The sequence below is a fragment of the Mesoplodon densirostris genome, chromosome 14 (assembly GCF_025265405.1).
Source record: "Mesoplodon densirostris isolate mMesDen1 chromosome 14, mMesDen1 primary haplotype, whole genome shotgun sequence".
NCBI lineage: Eukaryota > Metazoa > Chordata > Mammalia > Artiodactyla > Ziphiidae > Mesoplodon > Mesoplodon densirostris.
Genome location: NC_082674.1, coordinates 61,024,231 through 61,037,636, shown reverse-complemented (window position 1 = coordinate 61,037,636; position 13,406 = coordinate 61,024,231). Strand labels below are relative to the sequence as shown.

Sequence of the window (13,406 nt, the reverse complement as noted above, 5' to 3'; positions counted from 1 at the left end):
GCATGCCCCCTCCTCTGAGGAACTGCAACAAACTATCCTCTCAATGGCAATCATCTCCTGATTTGTTGGCTTTCCATACCTGAATAATAATAAAACCTACATTTTAAAACACAAGCCTGCTAGTTCTTTGTTGGGAGATCAGGGGTGAATGGTCATTTTAAAGAGCTCAGTAATTGTACTCTGTAGATGGGTTACACTCTCCTATGAAGGGGAGGTTGGGAGGTCTAGTAGTCTACACTATGCATTTGGAGCTTTCAGAGGGTGGCCTTGAAGTCTGGGCCCTGAGGAGAAGAAGGAAGGGAAGGGTCGAGTGTGCGGAACAGGTCTGGCAACAGGGCAGCTGGCTGAGACCCCAGGAGAAACCAGCTAGTCAGAGAGAGGCAGCCATGTCTGTGGCAGGGATATAGCTGAAGGACCTAAGAGAGACGCTCTATTGAAAGTGGCCTCCACACCTGCAGGGGGTGGCAGACCCTCCATCGGTTACCCCAGGCCTTCCCATATGCCATGGTGCCATGAGCTGAAGAATGAACGGGTGAGGCAGCCGACGTGCAGCAGACCAGAGAAGGCAACATCCCCAGGTGCTAGGAGCTGTGTTAGGGAGAAGTGAGGTGGGAGAAGTGGGTGCAGCTCACACTGACACTGACCAAAAAGTGAATGTAAAACAAGCCCTCTCTCCAAACACCCGGAAGGAAGGTGGCCCAGGAAGGCTGGCAGGACACAGTTCTTGCTCTGTTTGGTTCATGGGACACCGCAGGTGGCAGACTCTGGGTGTCACACACACCAACCATGGTCTTCACATGTTGAGTCACTGCCAACATTTTTAAACTATACCTTTCAACCTATAGCAACACTTTGAAAACACTCTTCCTCTCAACTATCTTCCAAAAATAAATTTTATCACAGAATGATGAAGAATAAGAGCTCTCGAGTCATCCTACCTGGGCTGGAACCTCAGCTCTGCCATGCGACAGCTCTGTGGCTGAGCACAAATTACATAACATTTCTGAGACCTGTTTTCTCATCTGTAAAGGTCATTTATTCATTTGACAAATATGTAGTGAGCACCTAATTATTGTAGGTATTGGGGATACTGGTTACGCGAAATTGACAACCACCCCTGCACTGTTGGAGCTTGACAGGAATAGTGCACACTTCAGAGGGTTCTTGTAAAATCCAAGTTCACATACCTAACACCCCCAACTGTGTCTGGGACATAGACAGTGCTTGGTAAATGTCACCCCACTCACCACCTTCCCGTCCTCTGCACATACTACCCCACCAGATTGAAGTGAGGGACACATTAGATCATGACTGTCATAATACATGTACGAGGTAAGATTTATTTTTGGTCACTCCTGATGGTAGAATAGAAATGAGACCCTCAAAATCTCAGGGAGAGAGACTGTGGCTCAACAGAGGGAAGGACTTTCTAACATTGTAATCCAGGCCCTGAATAGGCTTCTTCCTGACTCTAGCTCTGTCCTTGAAGGATGGAGGAGACTCCCACAGGTCTTTCAACTCTGGATGACATACCTGCCACGGGGGGAGGCTCCAGTGAGAGTGTGGGTGGCCGATGACCAGTGCAGGCACAGGGTAGGGTCCAGGCATGACAGCAGTGGGATTAGACAAGCACCATCACTAGGGCCTCCAGCAGGAAAGGCTTACACAGCCCAGACTGGTAAATGTGAAAGGAGTGCTGGCAATGGAAAACCAGTTCACGACCTTCATGGTAAAGACTGAATCAGTCAAGCAAGAGTCACCGGTGGATGTGAAATCTAGGGGGACATTTTGATGAGGAGCAGGATATTTGCAGGGTCTTAAAGTGTCTCTTAACACACTTCAAGGAGGAAAAAAAGAACAGTAAAGACACAATGGAAACATCAGACAACACTTTGACAGGTGATTGAAATGAATGTCACCAACGAGGGACACCATGCACCTCCAGATCCTGAGATAAACACAACACACCTATGATGGATTCCAGCCAGGAGTCAGTAACGGAATCTGATCATGAATATAATCATGAGAAAGACATCAGACAAACCCAAAATGAGGAATATTCTATTTTTTTAATTGGGGTATTGTATTATTCAAAAATGTAAATTGTCATAACTGTGGAAATGTCCCAAAGTAAAGGAGGCTATGGAAATATGATGACGAAGTTCAATATGGGTATTCATACTGAGGATCCTGTACTGGGGGAAAGGGAAGGGGAAATGTTATAAAAGACATAACTTGGCCAACTGATAGGATCAAAATACAAACAGTAGATTAAAGTAGGCAACCATGTTAAATTTACTGAAGTTGGTAACTTACTGTGATTATGTAAAAAAATATCCCTGCTCTTCGGAAATATACACAGAAGTATTTAAGGATAAAGGGCCATGATGAGTATAACTTACCCTCAAATGGGAGAGAGAGAAAAAGGGAGGACGGAGGGAGAGGAGAGAGTGAGAGAGAGAGAATATTATAAACCAAATGGAATAGAACATTGCCAATAAATGAATCTAAGTAAAGTGTGTGGATGTTCTTCTTTTTTGAAACTTTTCTATGAGTTTGAAATTATTTCCCAAAAAAGGCTCTAGAAAGGTCTCCATGTGTCAGTTTCTCATTCTTTATCTTTTAAACTAAGAAAAAGACATGTCAACTAAAAATATATGTATTACAGCTCAAACCCATTCATCACTGACTCAGCCGCACCTTCCTCATTAGATTCAGTGAGTCAGCACAACAGGAAAATCAGATAGCCCCTGACCTGGCAGGACACACACACACACACACACACACACACACAGGCACACACACTCAGGGGAAGTTTAAGGACACCGGTGAGGAGACACCATGAGCTGTGGCCCCTTCAGCCATGCGTGCCTGGCCGTGAGGGGCAGGAAATGAGAACAGCCGGACATAACACACACACACACACAAACCCCAGCCCGCCTGGCCTCTGGCAGACTTCCTGCCAGTATCTGATCCTCCAGGGGCTGCCCAAGGGTAACTCTAAATAGTTTTCCACTTCAATCCAGAGAAAGACAAAAGAAAAACTATTCCGAAACCCAGGGATGTCCTGGATAGAATCCAGGACAAAATATAGTTATAAAAATCCTTGGAAAATAAGGATACGGTCAATGCTTCCGAGGATGCTGAGAACAATGGGATGGTGAACTATAAGTATTCCTGCCTCAAAACTGCCTCCCAAGGATTCCGGAGGCTTGCCAACTGGCTTGCTGAAACCTGGAGGCTGAACACAGGGCTACTTTCCCCAACTTCTAACAACAGCAACATGCCTCTCTGCCTTTTTAGATGTCTATGTGCACGGGCATATTTGGGTGAACATCCATTCCTGTGTAAGAATGACACCAGGACAAAGCAACCAATAGACGACAAGCAGAGAGAAAATACCATCCACACTTAAAACAGACCGAGGGTCAATATTCCTAACAAGATCCCAAACGTACAAACTACCATGAATTAGTTAGAATAAAACAAGCACCTCAAAGTATTAAGATAGGCAACTGACAGAAGAAGAAATACAAATGGGCAATAAACACATGGAAAGATGCTCAACTTTACAAGCAATTAAGGAAACACAAATTATAAGATACCTTTTTTCCCCATGGCACTAGCAAAAATAAAACATTGACAGGCACTTTTTTTACACTGTCGGTAGACGTAAATCAGGACACCTTTTCTGAAAAGTAATTTGCCAGAACTGATGAAAATGTTATCCCATTTCTAAGGACCTATCCTAAAGGAAAAATAGTATAAGAACATAAAAACGTTTGGATAAAGATATTCAGTGGAAGGCCAGGAAAGAAACTGGAAAGAAACTAAATACCAGTCAATAAAGTTACAGTGGGATAAATTATGGTGCACTCACACCGTGGAATACAACACAACTACTGAAAATGGGGTTGATCAATATCCACTGACCTGGGAAAACAGTTCATGATAAAATGACGAAAAGCCAGATGGGGACCAATATACCTGGCGTGACTCATTTTTGTGTAAGTAAATGAATACACTTGTATATAAACAGATGCTTGCAGATACTTAGGGAAAGTTGAGGAAGCTATATACGGTCAACAGTGGACACCACTGGAGGGAAGGGAAGGAGCGGACTGGGGAACATGCATTTTTTCCTTTATAAACTTTTAAAAATGGAGCTTACTTACGCTTATTATTTTATTTTTTTTGGCTGTGCCACTTGGCATGCGGGATCTTAGTTCCCCAACCAGGGATCGAACCCGTGGCCCCTGCAGTGGAAGCACAGAGTCTTAACCAATGGACCACCAGGGAAATCCTGGAGCTTACTTCTGCTTATAAAAGTATTTATAATTTTTATACTCTTGTGGGGGTTTTTTTTCAAATAAAAAAGAATGTGTTCATATTCAGGTACAGCACGTGTCCAGACGGGGCATGCGCTTGCTGTAATGTTCACATACTGGTGTGGTTTCTGTATGTGCATCTATATGGATCCTGCCACAACCAACAGTCCCCATGTACTGGACACCTTCAATGTGCCAAGCACAGGGTAAGCATTTGACACGTACGCATTATACAACAACTCTGCATTGTAGGTACTGTGATTGCCTTTGTCTTGATGAGGAAACAGGTTCAGAAAGGTCCAGGTCAAGGCAGTGCCAGGATAAGACCCACTGCTGAAAGTGGGGCTCCCAAGAGTAGCCTTTGACCCTCACTCTCATGCCAGCCACCACCACTGCCCTGCTCAGCTATGTAGACAACCTGGGGGACCAAGACCACCTGCCCCTGCCAGGATGGAACCCCTTGACCACATCAACTCATTCCAGGTGTGAGTCAAAGGCACCCACTGGCCAGATGTGCTCCCTGACCTTCCTTACATTCTTGCACATGACAGACTCACGTTCGGCTCCTTTCTAGCAACCCCCGCTTTCCCTCAATAGATTAAGCCCGTTGTCCCCGGAGACACCAGGAGAACCCCTACCTCCACCCTGGGGGCACCAAGACCTACTCCAGGGTCAGCAACAGCCCTACAGGAGATGGTCACCTATGTCAGGAAGACCCACCGTTCTCAAAACATCTCCTCACAGCCTATCATAGTGCCGAAAGGCCCACCGTTAGCACTTTCATTTTTGGCCTAAGAGGAGTCCGGGAAATAAATCACCATCGCCTAAGCACCTAAAGCACCATCCTTCCTAAGAAGGAGCAAAACGTTAAGCCACAGGCTGCCACCAACACTTCAGTATGAATGAGTGAGTCCGTTTTCAAACCACAGCTGGCTGAGAGCAGCCTTTGATGGGAAAGGGCTGGGGTCAGTGGGACTCAAGCAACTGGGGCAGCTGGAGGGCAGCGCAGGGGAGCTATGGAAAAGGGGGTGTGCTGAAAGGAACTGTCATTTAGGGAGCAGCCCTCTGTGGCAGGTCCCTGAGATGTGCTTTTGCACTTGATTTAATACTCCCTAAGGGGGAGGAAACAGGCTCAGGGAGCTGAGCTGAGGACCTGCCCAAGGCCACAGGGCTGTTGAGTCTGGACCCTAGCTCTTCCCAAAGTCCATATTCATTCCAGCTCATTCCGTGACCAGCTCACGGGGCCGACGTCGGGGTGAGAGGAGGAGCAGCTGAGGAGGAAGGACAGGGAGCAGCGGTGCCCAGGGAGGTACCCGAGCCCCCGTCAGTGGCAGACACCATACTGACAACCCAGATCGCAGGGCAGGTGAAGGTAGGCAAGGCTCTGTGTGTGGCTAAGAGAGCCCTCAAGGCCCCACTTTATAGAGGCACCAGGTCACTGAAAGGTTGGGAGTGAATCACACTCTTCTAAAGAAAATGTTATTGTGAGAGCCTAAGGGAACGCTTCTTTAAAGGCAGTAATGTGCCTTCTAGCTGATTCTTGGTGTAAATCTGGGTCTCCTTCTGTGCTGCTTGATTGAAGTGGGGGGCGGGGGGACAGCCACCCTGGAATAGAGTTGCCAGATCAAGTACAGGATTCCCTGTTAAGTTTACCTTTCAGATAAATAATGGGTAATCTCTTAATATAAGTATGTCTCATGCAACATTTGGGACATTCAAATTTAACTGAGTGTCCTGTATGTTTCTCTGTTGAACCTGGTCACCCTACCCTGGGCCTGGCTAGGCCTGGGGCCAGTGAATTATGGTGGTCAAGGTGAGTATCATTTTAACCCTGGTGGTTTTTTTGCTTCATTTTGGGGGGTTTTTTTTTGGCTGGGCCGTTAGGCTTGTAGGATCTTAGTTCCCCGACCTGGGACCAAACCGGACCCTCGGCAGTGAAAGCACAGAATCCTAACCACTGGATGGCCAGGGAATTTCGTAACCCTGGTGTGTTTTTGTTTTGGTTTGGTTTGGTTTTTTGAGGTACGCGGGCCTCTCACTCTTGTGGTCTCTCCCGTTGCGGAGCACAGGCTCCGGACACGCAGGCTCAACGGCCATGGCTCACGGGCCCAGCCACTCCACGGTATGTGGGATCTTCCCGGACCAGGGCATGAACCCGTGTCCCCTGCATCAGCAGGCGGACTCTCAACCACTGTGCCACCAAGGAAGCCCCATCCCTGGTGTTTTGACAGATGGACATTTTGACCCCATGGAGACTTTTGCTCCCATATTTACATTTACCAAACATTTAAATAAAAAAAAATACACCTACATTAATTAATTTCTACTGGAAAGGCATTTTTCAGAACAAATTAACCCCATTTAATTTGTCGAGATATTTTCTATACAGTGTAATTAAACTCCTTTCTTTTTTTAATCTTCATTTTTATTTTACCGAAATTATTGTCATTGGTAACAATTATTTTCTGTTTAAATTTCCCAACACAGGTATGGTGCAAAGTTTTCTTGGGGGTTTTTTGTTTGTTTGTTTGTTTTTTCATTTTTTGGTTCATATCAAGTTTTATCAAATATAGCTCTCTTCCATTCTTGAGTTTTCTTTTGTGGAATTAGTTCTATTAAGTCTGATTCTCTCAGGTCAATGTTTACAGTTACCAACAGGATTCTTCAGTCAGTTTTTCATTTCCTTAACAATTTTACCATGTGCCATTTTTGCCCATAATTATTGCATGGTAATCATTTCTACCAATAACCACATCCAGAAACTATGGCAAGAATTATATTTATTTCTTAGTTAATCCATGAAAAAATTGAGAGCCATTCCTTGCAGAAATGCCAGCATTGCTCTCATGCCCTGGGCACACATGTCTCCCCTGGGCAGTTTCAGGAAGTGCTGCTGCCTGCACCCGACTCCTCCTTCTCCTTTAATCAGTTTGTGCCTAAACACTGATCTATTGTAAAGCTCCCAGGCCATTCTAAGATGCACCCAGGGTTGGAGCACTGTTCTAAAAATCTAGAGCTGCGCTGTCCAACATAGTAAGCCGCCACTATGCACGCACATGAGCTATTCAAATTTAAATTAATTAAAATTAAATAAAATTTAAGATTCAGTTCCTCAGTTACACTAGCCAACATGGAATGGTTCCATCATCTCAGAAAGTTCTACCGGGCAGCACTGGTCTGGAGTGCAGACGACTGGTTCTCGCTCCCTAACACCTGGGAGCTCGTAGTGATGCACAGGCCCCGCTCCCAATCAATTAAGTGAGAACTTGCAGGCGGGGCCAGGCACTGGCATGTTATGTCAAAGCTGCCAAAGATGCTCTTGCGTCTCATAGCCTGGATTGGGAACTTCTCAGCTGAACATCCCAGGGGTCAAACAGCTGGTCAGGGACCAGGGTCAGCTTCCCCTCCAGCGTCCTTCTGAGAAGCCCAGAGTAAACAGGAAGTTGCTGAGTGCAGCCTGGGACACTCAACTGAGTCCAGGACCCAGCCTAGCTGGGTTTACACGAGTGTCCCCCATCCAGAGGAGTGAAGTTTCCTTTTATGTGCGTTTGAAACCTGATTTTATCGACACGGAGTTGATCCACCCCTGCAGTTGCTTCAGGATGGGTGGGGTGCAGAATGGCCCAGAGACAGTATCCAGCCTGAGTTTCCCCTCCTGAGAGATTCCTAGACTCCACTCCAGGCCAGCAGACCAGGCTGGCATAATGAGGTCACCCAAAACTGCCAACGGTCGTCGGGGAAACACAGAAACATCAAAAATCCCAGAAGCGGGCTTCCCTGGTGGCGCAGCGGTTAAGAGTCCGCCTGCCGATGCAGGGGACACGGGTTCGTGCCCCGGTCCGGAAAGATCCCACATGCCGTGGAGCGGCTGGGCCCGTGAGCCATGGCCACTGAGCCTGCGCGTCCGGAGCCTGTGCTCTGCAACGGGAGAGGCCACAACAGTGAGAGGCCCGCGTACCGCAAAAAAACAAAAAAAAAAAGAATGAGTGAGGCATTGAAGGGACTCTAGAAACAGGTGGAGGCAGAGGATGGAGGTTCAGCAGAGGGAGAGGAGGAGACAGAGGGAGGCTGTGGAGGGCTGTGCTGCTCCTCGCTCGGAAGAAGGCCCAGGAGGACCCTTGAGGGGCTCACAGCCCACCCAGGACTGCCAGGAAGGAAGAAACTGCTGCATGACGACCCTGTGGATTTCACTGAAACCGAGGGCAGTCAGATGGCAGCGGTCACCGTCACACCTGGTATCTCCCTATTTGCTTCCTGACCAGACACTGCCAACTTGAGGGTAGTGAGTAGGTGTTCTATGTAAAATGTTCATTGAATTGAATTCACTGATTTTTTTTCCCTTTTCTCTTTTAGAACGTACAGTGTCACATGGTTGCTCGTGCCACTTCCTGGAAATGCTTCTTACTTTTACAGCGGTAGACTTTTTAATACTTTTAATTAACTGGGATTCTTTTCTCACATTTCATGAGCAGCATGAACGTACTGTGCGCTCTAACCATGAGGGCCTTACAGAAGCACCCTATGGGTACCTGCCTCCCTCCCGCTGCTCCAGTGGGTTTACCTTCATGCATCTTCCATCCAAGCAAACTGCTCTCCAGCCAGCATACCCCACTGGCTCCGAGGATCCGATAACAAAGCTAAAATTCTATTATTTCTGAAATTCTTCAGGTGGTTGTGAATGTAAATTTAAATTTAGTTGAATTAAAATTTAATTTTTAATTGCTAGAAATGCAAAATTGAGATAAATGTTTGAAAAACTCAAAAATTACATTCAAGTAGTTATCAGAAAGAAGTTTCTGGTGAATCGGGAAGCTTTGTGAATTAGTTCTTCTGCAAATTGCTGTTTGAGGAACTGATTTCCAGCACACTGGCCTCTCAAGTGACCTACCTGGTCATGTGGGAAACTGGTGTTCAGGGAGCTGACTTGCCCCCGGGAGCCAGAGGACACCCACAGGGGCCAACGAGAGGGCTCCAATGTGCGAGACAGCCTGCCCCTGCTGTGATCTCCAACCCACAGAGCCAGGCAGGCCCATGTGTGGCACTGGCCTGCTATCACCCCGAGAGCTAGCCTGGCCCTTGAATTGATCAAAAATATGTTCTCATCCCCTGCTGCCTTCATGGTCTTAGAAATCTCCCCACAGGGCCTGAAAAATACTGAATGTGATCATGAAAGTGAAACATGCGTTTCCTCTGCATGCCTTTGCCTTGCTATGCTCTCTCCAGAAGGGCCCAGCACCTGCCTGAGGCTTCCGGGAGCCTCTGAGAGGTTCAGGGGCTCCGTGATTCTGACCATGGTGCAGACCTGCCCTTCAATCACAGCTCTGCCATCAGTAGGCTTCGAGGAAATTAATCTCCTGGAGCCTCAGTTTCCCTACGTAATAATGACAAGTCTAACAGTAACGCCTAACGATTAAAAAAGATCTTTTATATAAAGACTCAGCACAGGGCCAGACACTTGGCTAAGCTCTTGGTAAACATCAGCTGTTGTGGGTTTGCTATTATTATCTTCAGCCTGGTGTCAGAGGCCCCCTCCCAACCTGGCCCCATTGCTCCCTTCTCACTGGGCTGCACAAGTCATGTGACTGAATCCCACGTGTAAAGGCCTTAGCCTGCTGCCCTCCATGCCCGAACAGTGGAAGGCCCTCCCTTCCTCTCCTCTCTAAAGCCAACCCTGGCCTCTGAGTCAGTCTGTGTGGCCCTCCTCCAGGAAGCCTTCCAGGACCACCCAGAGTCCAGCATTGTTCCTCCCTCACCTGTAGGTCCACCGTTCATGCTTGTCAGAAGCTGCCTTTTTTCCATGAAATACCTGTGCTGGGGTAACAGTGTGAACGAGTTCCAACCCCTGCCCCTGTGCAGGTGGGGGCTGCTGAGGTCCAGGCTGAACAAGATGGACCCAAGATGCCCTGGACCCACACCTTTTAGCCCTACCTTGGGAGGGCCCAGTGGAAGCGCCCCCACCCTCCCCACACGTATCACGTGCTACACCCACGGCCACCAGAGACACAGAGAGACCGTGGTGGTTGCGTTTTTCTTCCAAGCTTTTTAAGATTTCAAACTTTCCAGATGTCTGGGAGGCTGAGACCCCTGTCGGCCTTCCCCAGGTCTCTGAATCCTCCCTCCTTCCCTCTCCCACTCTCGCCCCGCCAGGGAAACACAGCCGGGCCCCAGACACCAGCTGACCCAGTTCCCAGACAAAGGCTCTACTGTCAGCAGGTCACAAAACAGCAAGCCCATGCCCGATCCTCGGGCCCAGACCTCAGCAAATGGCACCAAGAGCATGAAGCCAGCCCTGCCGGCCCCTCACACAACTGCACCCTGTCAGGCCTAGCAGGGACCGCTGAAGCCCCGCCCTGACATTCAAGGGTCGGCTCGGAGCGCTCTCAGGCTGTGTCTCCCGGGTCACCCTACCCATAGTCACAGGGCCATCAGTCTGCAAGCTGGCTGGCCCTGCCCCCACCGCCACCAGCACACACAAGGCCCAGGAGCTCCATACATGAGGAAGGACCCATCGCCCACCTAGAGAGTCTACTTTTGCCACCACAAAACTTTGAACTCCTACTATTCCCCCTGCCTGGAAACCATCCCTACTACATACATGAAATATCCCCAGAAGACACTGCCACAGGACGGTGGGCAGTCAGCGTGGGTCGTTATTACTGTTCCGACTTCTAAACTGTCACCTCAAGTCCCACCTCTTCCATGAAGCCATCGCTCGGCCCGCCTCGCGCCATGTGTCACTGCCCTCCCTAGCCTGTGCTGGGCAGGGAGAGAGGGCCGTGCCAGGCACCTCAGGGCTGCAGCAGGACCCAGAGAGCCTTTTCTTCCCTGCTCCCTGCGGCGCAGGCTGTCCGGGGAAACACAGGCACATCTGATTCTAGCCCATCTTCCTTCCCTGTCACTTGGGAAGCTCTCAGATTTACCCTCGGCTGAGTTCCTGAGACTGCAGCCAGCCGTCTCCCCCAGATCTACCACCGGGCCAGGCCCACTAGTGGCAGGTCTTCACTAAACACCAGCTCTCCAGAGCCCACATTCTGTAGTCTACATCTGCCACGACCCTACCCATACACACCCACAGGCCAGAGTCCCCCTCACAACCTCACCTGTTCCTCCCCATCGTCTCATGGTCTTTGACCACCACATGAAGCTCGGAGCCCTGGTCCAGGGGGACACCCTTGAGGTCCCACTCAAAGCCCTGGAAGAAAAAGAGAAAAGATGTTTTAACCTATGGACCCCTAGAAGAGACTGTGTCTGGTTCCCACAGGTCCCCCTCGGGCACTGAGCAGGCATCTGTGACCACTACTGGTGAAGGGAAGGATGCATGAGTGAAGGAATGAACACATGAGTAGCAGGGTCTCAGAGCTTCAGAAGGGACAGTGAGAGCTGAAGGCAGCGGAAGAGAATAGGAGACCAGACCCCCATGACCCCCTCCCCAACTCAATTCCACCAGTCACCAGCAGCACAGCTGGGAAAAATTCCAGGTGACCCTGCAGGGCCCTCAGGGACCAAGATCAGTGTGCCCACGGAGCAGCCAGGCGCCTGGTGACAGCATGCATTAGTGCCACATTGGTCTCCAGAGACCCCAGGACCCTCCTCAGAGCAAAGGCACCCCATGCATCCCAACCCCATCCACACAAGGATAAGGCTTCCAAAGACCACCAGGGCACCATAAAAAGAAAGCTGGTTGACTAAGTCTCGAACAAGAGCAAGTTATGTAGCAGATGGGAGCCAATTCTTTTGGCAATTAGAGAATGACAAATCTCTGCGCAGATAATACCCTGACCAGCAAGAGCTGGAGTTGGTAAGCAAATAAATGAGCATCTGCCAACATAGATTTACTGATTAAAATTGCTAAAGGCTATTGCAACATGCCTTAAGTAAATCATTTGCACAGACGATTTACTGCAAATACGCAATTGTTTCCTATAGTTTAAATTACCTAAACATGGTCAGTTTTTCTGAAACAGTGTATTAAATTTAACCCAAAGGAAAGAAAGAAAGAAAGAAAGAAAGAAAGCTGGATGAGAGGGCAGGAACCAGAGGAGGACCTGATGAATCAGGGAGGGCTGCGGGGAGGAGGTAGTTCTGGGCAAGGACAACGGCCTGTGTAAGGGAGAAAAAGCAGGTAAGAGAGCACTGAACACCCTCCTCCTGGCTGGCCAGAGCTGAAAGAAGTGGAGACAAGGGACCCTTCACTCATCTCCACACTGTACCCACAGTACCGGGGAGACCGCAGGCCAGGCCACCACCCCTCCTCCCAGGTGCCAGGAGGATTTCGTTGGCATACCGGACCAGAGCCCCTCCTCTCCATGACAACACCACTGAGAAAGCCGCCTCTGCCTGAGCCCCCTGACTCGACAGTGGCAGCAGAGGGAGGAGAGGAGGGAAGGTGGGAAGCTCACGTACCTCATTCCACACGGGGTTCACGTTGTTCTTGATGACCTTGGTTCTCTTCTTCACCCCTACGAGAGACACAGAGGGGAAGTGAAGAGACGTACCCCAACCTGCGCCTTCCCCAAGTGAGGGCCAGTTCCAAGACCTGCACTGCAGCTCACCCGCCAAAGGAAACCTTACAAAACCCACGTGTCCCTGAGAATCCCACCAGTATGCAATGGAAAGCCCAGTGCCAATCACACACATCTCTCAGCTCTGGGATGGACAAACAGCAGCCCCATCGGAAGGACTGTTTAAAGGAAAATACCCAGCCTGACTCTTCTTAATGAGTTTGTTATTGTTACTCCTGACTTTCTAAATAAAGTTTTTAAATTGTAAAGTTTCTAATTCTCAGAATGAATGATCTTCATAGAAAAGATTCCATTTTTCTTTAAAAAAATCTATCTCCACATATTGTATGATTCCATTTATATGAAATGTCCAGAATAGGCAAATCCACAGAGACAGAAAATAGACTAGTAGTTTCCAGGGCCCTAGAGGGAGATGGGAATGGCAAGTGAATGCTTAATGGAGATTTCTTTTTGGGATGTTGAACTGTTATGGAATTAGATAGTGATGATGGTTGTACAACATTGTGAGTATACTAAAAACCATTTATACTGTACACTTTTTTTTTTTTTTTTTTGC

General features: G+C 48.4%; 1 protein-coding gene across 22 annotated transcripts in view; it reads right to left on the bottom strand.

The window, feature by feature from the left end:
• Window positions 1-13,406, bottom strand: part of DYSF (dysferlin) — a 239,464-nt gene that overhangs the window by 200,695 nt on the left and 25,363 nt on the right. For all 22 annotated transcript variants that reach the window (XM_060117344.1, XM_060117350.1, XM_060117352.1 and 19 more), the window contains 2 exons: window positions 12,732-12,787; window positions 11,429-11,520 (listed from right to left, as the gene is read on the bottom strand). In XM_060117344.1, coding sequence (XP_059973327.1) covers window positions 11,429-11,520; window positions 12,732-12,787 — 148 coding nt within the window. The remainder of the gene's footprint in view (window positions 1-11,428; window positions 11,521-12,731; window positions 12,788-13,406) is intronic.